The 19,839-nt window shown below is 35.8% G+C and overlaps 1 protein-coding gene across 3 annotated transcripts in view; it reads left to right on the top strand.

Annotated features, from left to right (window-relative positions):
* The window catches only part of GLRB (glycine receptor beta), a 44,965-nt gene extending 31,878 nt beyond the window's left edge, over nt 1-13,087 (top strand). For all 3 annotated transcript variants that reach the window (XM_014067026.2, XM_014067027.2, XM_014067028.2), the window contains 2 exons: nt 1,793-2,085; nt 12,231-13,087. In XM_014067026.2, coding sequence (XP_013922501.1) covers nt 1,793-2,085; nt 12,231-12,527 — 590 coding nt within the window. In that variant the 3' untranslated portion in view covers nt 12,528-13,087. The remainder of the gene's footprint in view (nt 1-1,792; nt 2,086-12,230) is intronic.
* The last annotated feature ends 6,752 nt before the right edge of the window (nt 13,088-19,839 follow it).

Genomic DNA, 19,839 nt, shown 5'->3' on the forward strand with positions numbered 1-19,839 from the left:
ATGTCACATATCCATTTGCAGTTGCCTCAGTAGCAAGACATATCATGGATACTGAAAGCAACTGTGTTCTCATAGCATGTTCTTCACTGTCATTCCAATCTTCTCTTTTTCAGTTCCATATTTGTTGCCTCCACTTTTTAAAAGACAAGAACTCTAGCCTTTAAGCAAATTGTTCCTGTATCTACTCATTATATCACCAGGGACCTATTTGAGTGCAACAGTGAGTAGAAAACTGAAAGGGATATAAGTTTTGTCTGGGAGTGGAATAATGGATTATTGATATCCAAAGAACTAGAAAAATAGTTGTTTCTACAAGATTTGATTCTATATAATTATGGGCTTTCAAAATGCTATAATGTTAAATATTGAATAGAACGATATACAAATAGAATGTTTCATGAATCTTACAGAGCACTTTTCCTCTTTTTTATTTTCTCTAATTATGTGTTAGAAAACAGACCTAACCCTAGCTAAAAGTGATCTTGAAAAAAGCAAGTTGCCTTTTGAGTTCAAACAACATAGTTCCATTTATCAGATAGCTGGAGGTAAATAGCACTGCACTGCTGACTCACTAAAACAGAAGGCAAAATGCAGGAGCATATGAAAATATTGACCATCTCCTTCTCAGCTTGCATTATTTTATTACTTTATTTCATGATAGTGAGCAAATTTATACAGGGCAAATATCCGTAATGGATTATGTTATGGCTTTAAATCACTGGCAGATACATGATAATAGGGCTGGCAATGGTACTTAATATAAAATGTAAATAGTAGAATACCTACAATTATTTTAGTTTGTCATGGCAGCTTCCTATAGCAATATAAGATAAAAGACCCTCCAAAAGACAAAAAAATGGATCTTTTGCTGAAAACAGATTTTAACATTTCTTGATCAGTCTGTAAAGTCTTGGAACAGCATTCCAGAGAAATAAGTTTTATTGGACTTAGTTTTCAAATATGAGAACCAGAACTAATCCTATTTTTACATTGGCCCTCTTTGCAGTCTGCTATTTTCAATTTAGCTAATTCTTCTTTCAGAAAGAAAATAAAATCCAGTTTGATCATAGCATGTTTTGGCTTTTTCTGATATTACTTATATTTTGATTTCAAGGGAAAGCTGCTAGTTCTTCAACTATTTAGGAGATTAGGTAGACAGACAGACAGATAGACAGACAATAGATAGATGGTAAGTCAAAAGTTAGACCTCATTTGAAATATGTGATCTGATTCTTTCCATCATTGTGAGATTGAACTTTTTACTCTCCATTGAAGATAAATGGAAACCAGCTGCATTCTCATGTACTTCAGATATGTTGGACTGCTGTTTTCAGAAATGCTACCTACTACGTCCCAAGAAATGATGCTACGAGAATAGGGAAGGCTGTCTGACACTCAGTTGCCAAGTTATTCCATATTTTATCATATCCAGAATTCCATTTGATCGACACTTTGCAAATTTGTATTAGGAAAAAGTTATATCCGCAAAACAATACATGTCATGATAAATAGAGTTGCTAGTAACCAAGAGAAACCATTCCCAGCTGTTAGTGCTATTTATGAACTCAAAATGATTATGTATCAATTTATTTAATCAATTCCATAATTCACCCTATACATTCATGTTCATCTCTGCAACACATGTGGTACATCAACAAGTTCTATTTCCTTTGAGGAAATATAATTTAGAAAATGCAGCAAAACCGTTTTAAGGTTAGCAAAGTGGAAAATGGTTAGCAGTACAACAACATTGCAATTACATAGTATATTGTTGGATTTTTATTTTTCTTAGGCATTTTTTCAGTGCTGAACTTGGCATCAGAATGTACTACCCTCGCTGCTGAACTCCCCAAAGTGTCTTACGTGAAGGCCTTAGATGTATGGCTGATTGCATGTCTTCTCTTTGGATTTGCTTCATTGGTTGAGTATGCAGTGGTCCAGGTCATGCTCAACAATCCAAAGCGAATCGAAGCTGAAAAAGCAAAGATTGCTAAGGCAGAGCAAGCAGAAGGGAAAGGTGGAAATGCAGCTAAAAAGAATACCGTGAATGGCACAGGCACCCCGGTGCACATCAGTACTTTACAGGCAAGTATGGTTTGTTATTAAATCACCCAACTTCAGTTCTGATCTTTTTCAGTGTAATGGTTGATGTCAAATATGTCTACCACATAGAAGATTTTATATCACCAGCATTGCTACTCTTCGGGATCAGCTACAACTGTGATCACTTGTGGACCTGCTAGTTGAAGTTGATGGAATTTAGTCCAGTATATAAGTGGAGGCACTTGGCTAAATAAAATTACTTTGAAGTGAAACCAGATTTTATGAGCTATAATTGTGGTCAACAATGTGTCTTTTTAAATTTGCTATTAATTGAAGGATGGGAAGGTTATGATATTCAGAAATGATGTGTATTTCAGAAATGGAAATGGAAATTATGTAGCTTAATTAAGAGAATGCACATTTTATTTTATCACTAGCTGGTGACCCGGCATTGCCCGAGTATTTATAGACATTGAAGCATTTGTCTGACAGGCAGCCATTTGTCTGACATGGGCCTTTCCCCCACTCCCATGCCCATCCCTTCCCTCTCCTTTCCCCCTCATTTGCGCTTCTGTTACCATCATGGCACTGCCTCAAATCCATCAGGCACTTCACCATTGGTCCACTGGAGGGCAAACATAATGGCTGGCTTTCCAGAGGAAGCTGTGAAGGAACTGACATCACAAACAATTGCCGCTCTAAGACGCTGCACTCGGTCTCCTTAAAGGCCCAGGCTCTTCCTTCTCCCTCCCAAGAGAACACAAACAATTGCCGATCTAAGACGCCCCGCTTGCTCTCCTTAATGGGCCAGGCGTTCCAGAGTTATGCTGGAACACATACACACCAGGGGTGTCCCCTCTGCCAGTATTTGTTTCCAGAGGGTAAGTCATCTGTGTACCTAGTTTGGTTAAAATTGCTTGAGGCGTTCCAGAGTTACGCGCATGCATGCATGCATGCATGCATGCATACATACATACATACATACATACATACATACATACATACATACATACATATATGTTGTGGAGGTGTTTCTTAATCTCCAAAAACTGAACACTTCAACAAGAGAATAATTATGGAAGCTATTGAAATAGAGAAACACCCACAACATGAATAAAAGTGACGATACCTCCCACCTACCAGACATCTGGAAACCAGCCCTACTAAACAAATGAGCCCCACCCACCACCCAGTCCGTTACAACACAAAACAACAACAGACACACAGCCAGCACCAATCTACTAATCATGATACAACTACACAGCCAATCAATGCACTTACTGAAACAGCACTCCACACACACCCCACCAAGATTTATAGAAAGATGGCAGCTCCGACCACGCCTTACTCACACAAACACGAAGCCGAAAACACCAGCCTGAAGATGGTGAGTGAGACCTCGCTGAAACGTTGCCAAGACAATCTCAATCTTACACGGGAAAAGACCCGAATACAACAAGACCTCTCTGTGTGTGTGTGTGTGTGTGTGTGTGTGTGTGTGTGTATGATATAAATAGATTTTATTTTTATCCTGTGTTTATTATTTTTGCAAACATCCCAAGAGTGTGAATATATACAACAAATTTTCCCTACAACAATAACACTGTGAGGTGTGTTGGGCTGAGAGAGACTGGTCCAAAGTCATACAACTGGCTTTCTATTGGTAAATTAAATTATACACTATTGCTAATTATTAGGAAAACTATATAAAATTAGATGCAATATTAAGAAAATATTTAGATACAAAAAATACAATTGCTTAGTTTTGGCTGACAATAGGAAAGTATGTAATTTAGATGTCATTCAAATTTTTAGGATATTATTCGAATTTTTGTTCCATGCTTAGCTGGAAAAAAATGTAATTATCTAACACTAGTGTTAGCATAAATCATCTTGTGATGCTTTATGGGATAATCAGCATCCATAATGTACTATATTTCTCCTACAAAATATACGTGCAACATGCTTTTCTGAATTGAACTGATAGATCCATTATTTAATGGTGCATTTTAATTTAAAAATATAAATATACTTTATTTCTAAAATACAGAAATTTGTCTTAGTTAACATTTTTCCATTGTCTAGATTTGTAGTTCAAATATAGTTTTCCTAACGTATAAAAAGTATGAGGTTTCTGCATATGCTGTAAGTGTCCCCATGATCAAATTATTTCCCTTTGACAAAATACATTATTTGAAACTGAAGTTTGAAATCATTCCCATTTCTCAGGTCAACTGAATCTGTGTTTCCATTCTCACCTTATTGGATAAGAAAGTTATGTTTATCAGAAAGCAAACAATTTTTTTTTCTTGTCCATCAACAATGTCTGAATAGGTGTGAATCTGCATTTTTCTGGCTGAATCAGCATTGCATAATTATGTTCTCTGTAAGAGTTTTCTTATTAATGCCTCTCTTAATATCCCTCTTATAGCTAAGTATTAAAACTACCCTTCAAGGAACTTTTAAGGAAAGTATCAAAAAAGCAAACTGCTTGCAAATAGGTTCAAGTCTAATCCCAACCGCAAGAAGGTTATAATTCTTTAACACTGGCAAATGTTGATTTATAAAGATACACTGCCCTTCAGTCTGGAGGATCTGTCCGGCTGGAGTTCAATTACAGTAGGACCTTGGGTACCTGTAATCCATTCTAGGACTTCGGTCAGCACCCAATTTGGTTTTGACCAGAAACAAGACCAGAAACAAGACGCACATGCGCACGTACAAAAAAAAAATGGTGGGGAAGGGGAAATCGCCGTGGCTGTGTTTATTCGGCACCTGAGGATGTGTTCATGACTTGAATAAAACATTTTGCAGATTTTTCGGTCGACACCCAAATTGCTCGTGGTCTGAGCTGTTTGGGACCCAAGGTCCCACTGTATGTTATTATTTAAACTTTAAATACCTCTCCTCCAGTAATTTGGAGTATTTTATTTAAGAGCTTTGTCACTAATTTTTCTAAGCTTCTTCTGGAGCAATCTTCTTCAGAGTAGGCCCTTCAGATTTTTTATGTTCCAGCCTCTCTTAGTATGAAGTCCTTGTAGGAGTTATAATAAATTATTCCCACTGTTTAAATAGTGTATCAATTGTCAAAACAGGTATAGGTAGTCCTTGGCTCAGAACTGTAGTGACTATTTGAAGCTGAAATAATGCTAAAAAAACTGACATGACCATTTTTCACACTTACAACCATTGCAGAATCCCCATGGTCACATGATTAAAATTCAGATGCTTAGCAAGTAGAATGTATTTATGACAGTTGCAATGTCCTGGAGTCATCTGATCACCTTTTGCAACCTTCTGACAAGCAAAGTCAATGAGGAAGCTAGACTCATTTAACAACCATGTTACTAACTTAACAACTGCAGTGATTCATTTAACAAATGTGGCAAGAAAGATCGTAAAATGGGGCAAAACTCACTTAACAATGGTATCGCTTAGCAACATAAATTTTGGGTTAAATGAACATTGAGCACTACCTTTATTGTCTGAAACAAAAACATCTAGACATTTTTTTTTATCACAGAGATCCTTCCAACAATGAAATTACAATTTCTCCCATTTTAACATATCTTTTTAACTTCATTCCAGTCTTAGCAGTTATTTTGAAATAGGTTACAATTCATATTTTTATCATAGTGACACCCAGATATTTTTCTCAATCTTAAACATTGTTTTATTCATCAATTTTGTTTGATCTTTTATTTTCATATTTTTGCTAACTTCTTTGTTTTATTTTCTAATCTTGAAACCTGCTAATGCATCAAATTATTTTCCCACAATCTTTTCATCTTGTCCTTTATGTCTCTTCAGTATTTCAAGAGTCAAAATAAACAAAAGAGAAGACAGTCAGCATTCGTTTCTTGTTTTGTTTTTGTACCTCAGAGGTTTGTTAGATCTCCATTATCAATTATCTATGAAATGCAAATTAATCTTACCAATTTTATAACACTCTATCTATAATTCAGATCTTCCAAAATCTTGAACAGGAAAGTCCAGCTCAAATTATCAAAGGCATTCTTTACATCTATGAAAATCAGTGTGGCAGTAGTTTTCATATACTGTATTTCAAAATGTCCAACATTTAAAGGATATTTCTAACATTGTCTTTTAACTATTTTTTAGATAAAAGCCCACACTGATCCTCATGAATAATTCTTGCAAAATTATTTTCATTCTGTCAGCAACAATTTTTAGTCATTATTTAACAATTATATCAGTCTCAGAGGGAAATGAGAGATTAAGAAGTACAATAAATAAAGAAAGTAAGTAAGTAAGTAAGTAAGTAAGTAAGTAAGTAAGTAATAGTTCCTTGTAAACTTAAATCTTGTTCCTCTTTGGTATTAATACTATATTGGGCTCTTTCCAACTCTCAGGCAACTTTCTTCCCAGTGGGATAGAGTTCATAGTATTTTGTAAAGGTTATAAAAGTTCATCCTCAAACCATTATAAGAACCTTATCATCCATTGGTCCAGGCACACCTAGCTTAACCTGTTCCCCAAAAGTTACATTATTGTTATAGGTCATTTGTAATATTTTTCTGTTCTTCTGTAATACTTGTAAATTTTGTTTCTTGAGATAGTAATCTATTTTCTCTAAAGGGATGTCACTTCTTTTACATAAGTTAATATCAATAAAATGCTTTTTGGATGGTCCAATAATACAGTATCTTTCTCTTGTAAATGTCAATATTTTCTTTTTTATATTTTTGTAATCCATCTGCTAATCCGAATTATTTGCAAATTCAAAATATTTTTGCTTTATATAGTTCATTATTATTTAATTTTATCCTGTCTGTGTCTTTGAGGAATAGTATTTCAAAGATTGGGTCCCACTGTGGAGAAGAGCTCTGGCTAGACTATTCTCAATATCAGCACATTATCTAATATTCCCTCTTTGATACTTTTTTTTAAGCATACTGAGTTTCAATTTTTACTGAGCTCCTCATCATAAATTCAAGATTTATTTTCAGGGTAGCTATTGCTAGTAATGGTTTTTCTATTTATTAAAGTGAGATAATATAAATAAACTACATATCAGGAATACTATCCCCCTATACTAAATTCTAATTTAGTTTTTTCCCACCATGAAATTAGATATTGGAGATAGATTTGGAAGTAATAAATAAAAGACAGAATGTGATAATGGAGGATAAAAGGTGATGGTGGGATAGAATAATTAAATGTATGATAAGGGATGAAATTATTAAATTATTTAAATTATTATTTAAATATCTCAAATCAATGCGTGAACATTGTGACCCCTGGTTACATTCTAATACAAATAGAACTATTGACTAATTATAATTATTGCATTCAATCAACAAGTATTTCTAACAACAATATACATTTATATTAGATTACAATCCATCATCATTCAATTATTCCATGTTGTATCTTATTACTTTTATTATTATAAAGTGTATACACTAATGTTCCCCCTTCTCTTGTTTCTATCACTTATTCAAGATAATGGAGGATAAAAGGTGATGGTGGGATAGAATAATGAAATGTATGGTAAGGGATGAAATGAAACTCTTTCTAATGGGTTTCAATTCTCACAGCATAAAGAAAGACCTGAGTTTCTTGTAACACTACACATATTAACTAGGTCATTAATGCAAAATGACTGTATCACATGTAACTATTGCTGTGTAAATGTCACCATTTATAAGTAACACAGTCTCTCACATTTCCTTTCACTATTTATTCTTTGTCTTTTCTCTGATAACTCTGTGTCTGTTTCTGTGGGTGTATATAAAGTAATACTGTTTTTAGAACAATACATGCATCAGTTGAACTGGATTATTGTCTATGAACATTTAGGCAATATTAACATATCTGTTCTGTCTGCTTTCTATTAATATGTATTACCACTAATTTGGTTTGTGCTCTTGTAGCACGTTGGTTAGAATCCAGTATTACAAGCCATTGCTTACTGAAAGGAATTTGAATCTAAAGGGCTCAAGGTTGACTCAGCCCTCCATCCTTCTGAGGTTGGTGAAATGAGGATCCAGATTGTTGGGAGCAATATGCTAACTTTGTAACCACTTTGTAAAGCACTATGAAGCAATATATAAGCCTAAGTGCTATTGCTATTGAATGGCATTCTCTTCAAATTTTGCTCCAATATTTGCATAGCTACTTGTAGTTAGAAATTGCAGTTTTGACAATAAATTGAGAATACTTAATGTATATAGTCCTTCTTTTCTAAAGGTGCTTTTCAAGGAGAAACCAAGAAAATCCAGTTGCCTTTTGAAAAGCACCTTTGGGACAACCATGATTGAGAATCTCCTTAGACATGTCTTTTCTCTCTACATTAAAGTTCTGTTTACTTCGTTTATATAGATCCACTCAGATGGATCTCCATAATATATAAACAGAATTTCTAATTAGGTTCCAAAAGATATTTTTATAAGAGTTGAACTTAGATCTTTATATGTTGCTGAGGTGTGATAACTGTGGATTGCTGTTTTAACAATGTATTAACTGGTGTACATCTTTTTCACTTAGAAGATTAATAAGATGCAGTGCCTTGCTTCATTGAATATGACTTACAGATATTTCTTTGCTGAAAATGATGCAGGCAATGATATTCCTGCCTGTGTTTTTAACCCTAAACATGGCCTACTCACATCTGACCAAAGAATGAATAAAAATCTAAAGGTCTGATTACTTATACTGTTTATGATGGAGGTTGAGAGGAAAAGGGATAAGAAAAGCTTCTTAATATAAGATAGCAATGATTAGAAAGCTACAGGGAAGAGAAGGGGAAAAAAGATAATGAAAGTAGCATAACTGCAAAAGAAAAATCTGTATCAAAAGGCCTTTTGAGATAGCTTAATTTAAAAGATTGATTAATCCTCAGCATAATGAATGGAAAAGATATGTGAGGAAAATAGACACTGCTACAAAAGTAAAGTATGAAAATATGTCTGGTGATATGATGTAGTATGAATGGCTATGATGATGAGAAATACATATATAATAATGATTGTTACAAAGAGTGAGAATTACTATAAATGTGTGTCGTGTTGTGTAAACAAAAGGCACAATGTTCAAACAGATATTTGATCTTCTACATACACTGAACTGAAAGTAAGAAAGTACAGGTGAAACTTGAAAAATTAGAATATCGTGCAAAAGTTCATTTATTTCAGTAATGCAACTTAAAAGGTGAAACTAATATATGAGATAAGACTCATTACATGCAAAGCAAGATAGTTCAAGCCGGGATTTGTCATAATTGTGATGATTATGGCATACAGCTCATGAAAACCCCAAATCCACCATCTCAGAAAATTAGAATATTACATGCAATCAATAAAACAAGGATTGCACATAGAACAATATTGGACCTCTGAAAAGTATAAGCATGCATATGTACTCAGTGCTTGGTTTGGGCCCCTTTTGCAGCAATTACTGCCTCAATCAGCTATCAGCCGGTTGCACTGCGGAGGTGTTATGGAAGACCAGGATGCTTCAATAGCGGCCTTCAGCTCTTCTGCATTGTTCAGTCTCATGTCTCTCATCTTTCTCTTGGCAATGCCCCATAGATTCTCTATGGGGTTCAGGTCAAGCGAGTTTGCTGGCCAATCAAGCACAGTAATCCAACAGTCATTGAACCAGGTTTTGGTGATTTTGGCAGTGTGGGCAGCTGGAAAATGAAGTCAGCATCCCCATAAATCTTGTCTGCAGAAGGAAGCATGAAGTGCTCCAAAATCTCCTGGTAAACGGCTGCGTTGACCCTGGTCTTAATGAAGCACAGTGGTCCAAAGTCCTGTTGCTCAATGGTCCAAAGTCCTCTTTTCTGATGAGAGCAACTTTTGCATCTCATTTGGAAATCAAGGACCCAGAGTATGGAGGAAGAATGGAGAGCACAGTAATCCCACGGTCATTGAACTAGTATTTGGTGCTTTTGGCAAAAGTTGCTTTTTTACTCACATTTTTAGTCACATTTTTAGTCAAACTGAGTACTTGAGACTTTATAACATGCAATTTAATTAGCTTTATGCTAACAGAACTCTTGCCTTCTTGATAATGATGATTTAGGACAACTAGGATAATATATTCTGGTAGGAATATAACTAGGAAGACCATGCTGGATGGAATCTGAATGGAGCCAGAGATTTATTTAAAGCATTTATGTAACACATTTAATAATCTAATTTATATCCATTTAGAAAGCACATTCTAAAAGACAAATTATTTAATTGAGAAATATTTTAAGTTATGGTATAGAAACAAAGATGGAGATCCTGTCTGTGTAGCATTCATCTTTGATAGGAACCCAGTCTGAGCTGTAGATAATGTTGGGATTCCTTCAGTTATACTGGGGAATTTTATTCATTATATCTTTATGACAGGGTCAAGAAGGTCCCAGAATGTCATGGTCTCTAGTACAACAGTAAGCCTGCACAGATAGAAAATATTGGATCAGTTTTTTGCTTCAGAAGAGTTATATCATCTGAATGGGAAAGCAACTGCGCTGTGGTGGTGCAGTGGTAACAATGCAGTACTTTAGGGCTAATTCACTGCTCACTCCAGGAGTTTGATTCTAAAAGGCTCAAGGTTGACTCAGCCTTCTATCCTTCCAAGGTCAGTAAAATTAAGACCCTGATTATTGGAGGTAATCTTAACCACTTAGAGAGGGCTGTAAAGCACTATAAAATGATATATAAGTCTGAGTGCTATTTCTAGTGCTATTCCGTCATGTAGAAGCTGAGTCTTGGAGCAGAGAAGTACCATGGGTGCTTGATAAGATTTTCTCTAAGAGTCACTTTCTGTTTGTAGATTTCAAGATATTCTTTAGTTTATTGAGTTTCAAGAGATAAAGAGAAACAAACAATGCCAACAATGCTAGCTGAAAGACGAATAGTGAATTTGAGTAAGAACTCAGTGTTTGATCCATCATTGTTGCAGTAAGGATGATGAAGAGTTTGTGCTTTTTCACTCTGTATCAATGATCATGGTTTTGGTTAAAGTTATTTCAAACTTTTTAAGCTGGAACTTGACTTCTGTAATGTTCCTGAAGGACCCTTGGCTGACAACATTGTTCACATTTGCCAGTCTTCATTCCTTGTGGGCAAGGTCTGAAATAGTGTCCTGGACAGTGTCTTGTACTGTCATCTGGATTCTTTTCACTCTATTGAGTCTAATGAAGTGGTTAGAGCAATCTCTAGCATGAGCTTGCCACTTGTGTGTTAGGAGTATACCCCTATTCTTCTTCTGTATTCTTTAGGAGTGAGACACAGCTGGATTTGGGAAGTAGTCAATACCTCTGTGGTGAAAGGAGTTGTGCCTTTAAAGAGGTTTTGGTGCACTAGCTGTTAAACAAGCCTTTAGACAACTACCAACCTATTTTCGGGGAAATAGGGTATCTATTGATTTAAAGAGAACTGAGGCTCTGACCAGGAAAGTTCAAAATGCAGCTGCCTGCACGGTGGCAAGTGAGAACCATTTTGGTTATATTACACATACCTTGTGAGTACTGCATTGGTTAATAATCATGTTTCCAGGGATTATTCAAAGTATCTATTTTGAGCTTTAAAACACTGCTTGGTTTCACCTCTAGCTACATTTAGGATTGTCTTCTCCATATAGAAGCAGCCCAACTTGTGGAAAGTTAATTTGGGGCAGACTGGGCCAATATTTTCAATTTATGTCCTCCCACATATAGAATAGTTTTTCCCACCCAGCACTTCTTGAAACTAGACAGAACCAGACTCTAACAGCAGTCTGCAAAGCAATGTAAATGTAATTATTCAATAGGACTCAGAGACTTAAAGAGTTCATATTTTGTTGTATATACAGCTATATCTGGGAATGATATTGTTATTACTGAATTACTTTAATTTTATGGTAATATCTTAAATGGTGACATTTTATTATGTTATGGTCTGTTTTAGTATTATCATAAATTTTTATAATCAACAATATAAAATTCAATTACAATAATTGATTGAAACAAATAACATGAATACACGGAAAGTTGGCATTTGAATATTAGAATAAAGCAATAATTGAGATAATTACAGAGTCGTAGTAACAATAGATACCAGTTCAATTAAAATTAGTCATAAATCTAACACCTGACTCATATTGAATTAATTTTAATTTATGTTCACTTGTCCTAAATATGTAGTGAAATGGTTGATGAACTCACAACTTCTATTACACTGTTTTTATAGGTTGGGGAGACCCGATGCAAAAAGGTTTGTACCTCTAAATCTGACCTGAGATCCAATGATTTCAGCATTGTTGGAAGCTTGCCAAGAGATTTTGAATTGTCAAATTACGACTGTTACGGAAAACCCATTGAGGTCAACAATGGTCTTGGGAAGTCTCAGGCAAAGAACAACAAGAAGCCCCCTCCTCCCAAACCTGTCATCCCATCAGCAGCCAAGCGAATTGATCTTTATGCAAGAGCACTCTTTCCATTTTGCTTCCTCTTCTTCAATGTCATATACTGGTCTGTCTATTTATGATAATCCCTTTTTTTAAAAAAAAAAATGTGTGCAATATACACCATTTCATTACATCATGAAGGCTACCTTGCAACAACTATTTGCATTTGCAAAACAATATACTGAGCCAAATGTGACTATGTGACTATAATGTTTAAGGGAAAAGAGTAGTATCGTGATTTTGAATGAAAGCATGACACTGCAATGTCTGTGCTTGACCAACTGTTGTATATAAATGTACAGCATACACATCTTGCTTTAGGAATATATGAAAGACAACGCAGACTACATATTGGACAACACTCCCTTGTGACATAATCAAGAATCCAAGTGTTTCTGACAATGACATTGAAGTGCACGCTGAGTATCAGTAAGATCAATATTCTAATATATGTAGTATTTTTTTAAAAAATCTCTATGACTTTCAAAGACAATACCCATTTTTCTTGTATAAAGTTAAATGGCACTGTGAAAGAACAAGCTGATGTTGTAATTCAAAATGTGTAGACTTTGTAAGTGATCAAAGTATATATTACGCTGATCTTGTCTATGTGAAAAATAAAGATCAGAGAATTACTCATTTTGCAAAATCATGTTATTTATCAAAATCACACTGTTTCATCATAATATTTGAGGAAAAAATGCTGCTGAACGTAGCAAAGTGAAATTTGGCTTATTTGAAGATGTTTGGGTCTGAAAACTTTCTTTCTATTAATATAGCTCGTAAACCTAGTCAAATAAACTCCAAAACTGAAGGTACACTAGCACTTTACAGCAGAAAGGCCTCTAATGGCCAGGGAAGGGACAAGGACAAGGGAAAGGAAACAATCTGAAAAATATTAAAATGTTATTGATACTTGCATAGAATATATTCAAAGTAGTACTGGTACTTTAGTGATATCTATCCACAAAGGCATATCCTCAATCCATTACTTGAATTTCACACAAATAACACAGAGATACCATAATGCAACAGTCACCCAGTTTTCAGGTTTCAGGTTTCATTTTATTTATTAGATCTAATAAACGCCCTATTCCCAGCGGGACTCAGGGCGGCTCACAAACCCAAGAGGGGAAGGGAAACACAAGAACTACAAATACAAGCATTTAAAATAACCAACAGACACACAATCGAGAGGGGAAGGGAACTCATCAACCCCAGGCCTGCCGACACAGCCAGGTTTTAACGGCTTTTCAGAAGGCCTGGAGAGAGGTGAGGGTCCGAATCTCGGCGGGGAGTTCGTTCCAAAGGGCCGGCACTGCCACAGAGAAGGCCCTCCCCTGGGTAGTAGCCAGATGGCATTGGCTGGTAGACGGAACCCGGAGGAGGCCAAACCTGTGTGATCTAATGGGTCTTTGGGAGGTAATTGGCAGCAGGTGGTCTCTCAAGTACCCAGGTCCAATACCATGAAGGGCTTTATAAGTGACGACTAGCATCTTGAAGCGTATCTGGAGACCAATCGGTAGCCAGTGCAGCTCGCGGAGGATAGGTGTAACGTGGGTGTACCGAGGTGCACCCACAATCGCTCGCGCGGCTGCATTCTGGACGAGCTGAAGTCTCCGAATGCTCTTCAAGGGCTGCCCCATGTAGAGCGCATTGCAGTAGTCCAGTCTTGAGGTCACAAGGGCATGAGTGACTGTTGCAAGTGCCTCCCGGTTCAGGTAGGGACGCAATTGGTGCACTGATCTGCATCAGTGTTTTACTGATCTGCTTCATATACTGTATCAATCCTCATACCCAGCAAGAATTTGAGAAATCAAATTCAAAGATTTATATCTATTCATAGACATAATAAGGCCTATTTTTTCTTGTCATTGCCACTTTTACAACACAATAACCTCAAAAACATGGAAAGAGAAGAAGCATAACTCTGCATTCCATCTAAATAGGGTGCTTCCATCAACATATAAAACCTTCTAAAAATGTGAACTGTAGATCCATACAGAGGAAAAATCAGTTAAGTAAAGGTCCTAGGTCCTAGGAGATACAACAAGGTAACTTCGGATGCACACAGTTAATCTAATACTCAGTGGATCATTGCACTGGGCTATGGACTGTAAAACTAGATCAGGATTTCAAGTGCAGTAGAAGAGGAAACCCCTAAAACTTGATAAAATAAAAGGTTAAAACATTATAATAACAGGTTCAGGGCCAAAGAAATAGCAGGCATCTCTTGGGGCATCTAACTTTAATACCTAAACACAGAAATCAGAGTACAGAATTTAAAATACAATTCTAGCCTAGATAGAAAATAGAACACTTTATATGCTTAATCATCCTAGGATGATTTCAAGGCAATTATAAGTTGAGAGCAGGAGTTCCTAAAGGCTTTGCCATCAGGCCTAATCTTTAATGTAATCTTAATTTACACTCACACCCCTAAAAGTCCACATGACAAAATAAACACCAATGAACAATGAAAACAACACACTGAACTTTGGGAAAGTTAGATTATTGTTAAGAATGTATCTAAAAGACTCTTCACAGCTCCCCTGGACTCTACCTTCACCTCCTCAAGAGTTTGGGAAACCCTGTGTTAGAGTGTAGTGATCACCCAGTAATTCATAACATAACCAATCAGGGTACCACTGACTTCTGCATTAGTCACTCCCACTATTGGTCCATTGTTTTCCATCCTTCCAGTTGTCTTAATAGACCTGTAAGGATGCTACCTGATTGGCCAGGATTAATTACCTACTATCATTTGTCCTTAACTGTCCAGCATCTCTTTTTCACTTATTCCAATTTAGCTACTTCATGCAGCACTTATATTAACCATACTTTCAACCCTTTTCATAATCAGATGATGGAAATTCTATTTCTTATTTGCTAATTTGGATTCCAGTTTGGGTTTATCTCTGCTGCATGCAGTTTTAATGTTGTCCCATCTTCTCCCTCAAAGTTATTTGTTTTTGTTTTTATTTTATGTTTAATATTCACAACAGCTAAGTATTAGCTAATAATTTCAACATTAAAATTCAACTGAAAAAAAACCAATAAAGACCTTACATACACTGTATTGGATAGTTCCTGATTTAACACTTTCAAGATGTGTTGTACAAGAAGCCCCATCATTCATTTCCTCTGTAAGTGATAGGCATTACAGTGAATGCCTAAAAAAAGTTGGTGTAACTTTTCAGCCAGCCAATCTTGTATAGGATTGCGCCCTTAGAATGTCATCTGTAGCAATGTACAATCTGTAATCTCAAAGTATACTATGCAATTTTAATGTCTCTATTTAGTGACCAACCATATAATCTGAAACAGAAGAAGTCCATCTTTTCCTGAATCATAAAAATAGGCCTTAACAATTAAAATAACTACAGCAAGCAACCCACATTGTTGTCCTCCCTTTAGTTCACCACACCAAAATTGTAAAGTTAAAAAAAATAGTTTTTGAAAGAAAGCTTTGGACCCTACAGATTTTTCAAGTTCACCAATTTCATCTATACCACAAATAAAATACAGTTGTCGGGACATTTGACAGTAAGATGACTCGAGTTATCTCCTTGAATACATGTTTGTGGGATCTTTCACCTTAGTAAAGCCATGATGCTCAAATAATGATGCTTCTTAGGTGCAAGGACTGTAGCTTAGTATCTTTGCCAGTGATGGCCTGGGAGTTAAGAGAAGTTTCTGCAACAAAGTGGATATTTACCACCAAAGAAATAGCCAGTTGTGTGGCAACTTGAAAATGGATTCCTTCTTTAGAAACCGCTTTCTTAGGTTACAAATGTCCCATTCTGGCCATTTTTCTTTCTAAAATCATGCAGATGCTATTTTTGCAATTTGTCCTTAAGTGACTGAGAATATGAATATATTATTTTCCTCATAAAGTCTTCCTTCCATGATTCTCATGCTTTAGGTACATCTGTAGGGAAAGCATCAAGAGTTCTCTTTTCTATGGACTTTTTCAGAGAGGGAACAATATCACCAAGTGAAGATGAAAATGAATAAGAGAGGAATATCTAAGAGATGGGAGAAAACAAACCATTTCTTCACAAGAATAAAATGATCTGGAAAAAATACCAAAATAAATTTTACAGGAAAAGAATGGTATATTCTGACAAACTTGCAAAAAAAAAGCCTTTAATACTTATGTCAGTAGTTCATATTGAAAAGCACTTTCATTTCATTTTACTAGGATGTCAATTTTATTGAAGACTTTGTCTTGCTGCCAGGTATTTTCGTTAGAGTAAATGAATACCCCTTCATTTGCTTGCCTTCATTCCATCCATCCATCCATCCTTCCATCCATTTTGTTTTTGTCCTATAAGCCTCCAAAAAACAGGCAATGGAATTCTAGTACAACAGGAACTGGTAGGTTAAGGTATGAACTGATTATATAATATAGTTCTCAATAACAGTTTAGTAAATAAAAAACATCAGTAAATGTACTATTAGACTTTATTATGTAATATCTAAACAAGCAGAATGAATAGAGTAACTTAAAAACTTGGTAAAATTGTTTTTAGAAATAAAACCAGCTCAATATACTTTAAAGCAACATAAGCATTAAAATCTAAGTTATCTCATCCAGCAAGAAAAAAATATGCCTGAAAGCAAAACACCCAGCAGAAATTTCCTTTGATCCACCTAATTGTTAAATAACATAAAAACATAATTTATTTACTTACTTATTTATTTATTCATTCATTCATTCTCTCTCCTTCCTTCCTTCCTTCCTTCCTTCCTTCCTTCCTTCCTTTCTTTCTTTCTTTCTTTCTTTCTTTCTTTCTTTCTTTCTTTCTTTCTTTCTTTCTTTCTTTCTTTCCCTGCTTGCTTGTTAGCCTATTTGCCAATCCTCTGCCAGCTCTTTGCTGCTTTGAAAGGATTTTCAATCTGAATAGAGCTGGAAGGGACCTTGGAGGCCTTGTAGTTCAACCTCCTGCTCAATCACGAGACCTACCATTTCAGATAGGTGGATGTCCAGTCTGTTCTTAAAAACCTCCAGGGATGAAGCACCTATGATATCTGAAGGCAAGCTGTCCCACTGATAAATTGTCCTCGCTGTTAGGAAGGTTCTCCTTAATTCCAGATTGCTTCTCTCCTTGATTAGTTTCCATCCATTGTTTCTTGTCTTGCTTTCTTTTGCTTTGGAAAATAAGTTGACCCATCTTCTTTGTGGCAGCCTCTCAAACACTGGAATATTGCTATCATGTCACCCCTAGTCCTTCTTTTCCCTAGACTGGCCTTACTAATTCTTGCAACCATTCTTCATATGTTTTTGTCTCCAAGCTCTTAATCATCTTTGCACTTTTTCCAAAGTCTCAACATCTTTTTTGAAATGTGACCAAACTTGGATGCAATATTCCAGGTGTGGTCTTACTAAGCGGTACCTATAAAGCGGTACTTTAATACCTTATGTGATTTTGATACTATGCCTCTGTTTATACAACCAAGGATTGTGTTAGCTTTTTTGGCTCTTGCTGAAGACGGCGGGCTCATGTTTAAGTGATTGTTCACTAGGATTCCAAGGTCTCTCACACAGGTACTGTTTTTGAGCCAGGTTTTGCCTAATCTGTACTCACTGGCTTTGATCTGGCTTGATTGTGCTTACTTCACAATATTATGGAACTTTCCCAGTACTTAATCTAAATTGCTTTAAAAATTGCTAGGTCTTAAAATTCAGTTACATATTTATTCAACTATGAACAGTCGTACAGTGCTGACTGATTCTTGGCATAGAAATGGATATTCAGAAAATTAAAAATCCAGATTTGGACCACAGCAATCTGGATGACTACTGGATGGCATCAAAGAAATATGGAAAAAAATCTATTTATTGCCATCTAATAATTACAGAAATGTTTGCAGCCCAGATTTGTTAACCATAAATAAACAGTATCTGTGCCAAACCTAATAGATCTTTATGAGCTCTAAACATAAACAATACAAGATATTCAGTCTAGGTTTGCAACATGTGTCACCTCTTTCGTGGGAGCAACATTGGTTTCTGATTTGCTTCATTTCAAAGAAATAGAGTCGAGGGTCTTTCTTTCCTAAGGGTCTAAGTCGGGACAGACTTGACAGTATAGCTTTATTCATCGAATCACCGAATACTGTATTATATAGTTTCCAATATTAAATTTATGTAAAATATTCATATCTCGCGCCTATTCAGAAAGCTCAGACTGCCCAAGGAGCTGCTGATACAGTTCTACAAAGGAATTATTGAGCCTGTCATTTGCACCTCTACAACTGTCTGGTTTGGCACAGCAACAAAACAAGACAGATTTCAAGAGATAGTTACGACTGCATAAAAAACAACTGCCATCAGCTTGCCTTCCATTGAAGACATGTATACTGCATGAGCCAGAAAGAGGGTTGTGAAAATATCTACAGACCCCTCGCATCATGGACCCAAACTGTTTCAACTTCTTCCCTCAAGACAACACTAAAGCACACCAAAATAACTACAAGGAGTACAAGAACAGTTTTTTTTCCTCCCATGCCATCACTCTACTAAACAACTAATTCCCACAATACTGTCTTATGCCCTGGGATATCACACCACCTAGTAGATTGTATTACTATTATCCTTCTCATCCTTCCTATTACCCATTTCCTTGGTTTCTTGTGACTATAATTTTGTTGTTTGTATCTTATGATTTATGTTGATTGCTTTTATTTAGTATCCTATTTGTCAGGCCTGCAGCCGGTTCCTTTGGGGATCTTTGGCCTGCCACACTCATATTCTATTCTACTATGCTGTTTCATTAGTGGGGAATTGGGAGGGGAAATAGTAAGGAGTAGAATGTGATGTTGTCAAAATAAAATTCCTTTCTAGAATTCAAGGTCATCCCTTGTCTCTGCACCTGACCGGGATAAATGGAACTGCCAGCATGGCAGTGGAATATTGGACCATGTGATGGACTTGTGGGTGTGAGGGCAAGATCATGAACTCTCAACCGGGTGGGGAAAACCAGGAAGCTCAGATTCGGGTTTTCACAGATGTGCCATGACTCTCTTAATAAATTAGAACTTTGAACAATACTTTGCCTTGGACTCTGATTTAATTTTAGATGTTATTTGGAACCCTGATACTATTATGGTGTATGTTGATTAATTATTTAGAATCCTATGACTCACTGAGTATTGTATCTTATGTTTAATGATGCTTGTATTTTATGATTATGATCATGATTTATCTCTTGTTGCTTGTATGTACTGTACATTGAGAGACAAATTCCTTGTGTGTCCAATCACACTTGGCCAATAAAGAATTCTATTCTATTCTAAACATGAAAGAAATTTTACAAAATAAACATAAATCTGAAGTATAAAAATGTTTGCAGAGTTGACAATTGTTGCCAGAAATTAATTCAAATT

Source organism: Thamnophis sirtalis, unplaced genomic scaffold, assembly GCF_051295495.1.
Source record: "Thamnophis sirtalis isolate CommonGarterSnake01/CBP01778 unplaced genomic scaffold, rThaSir2_p1.2 scaffold_10, whole genome shotgun sequence".
NCBI lineage: Eukaryota > Metazoa > Chordata > Lepidosauria > Squamata > Natricidae > Thamnophis > Thamnophis sirtalis.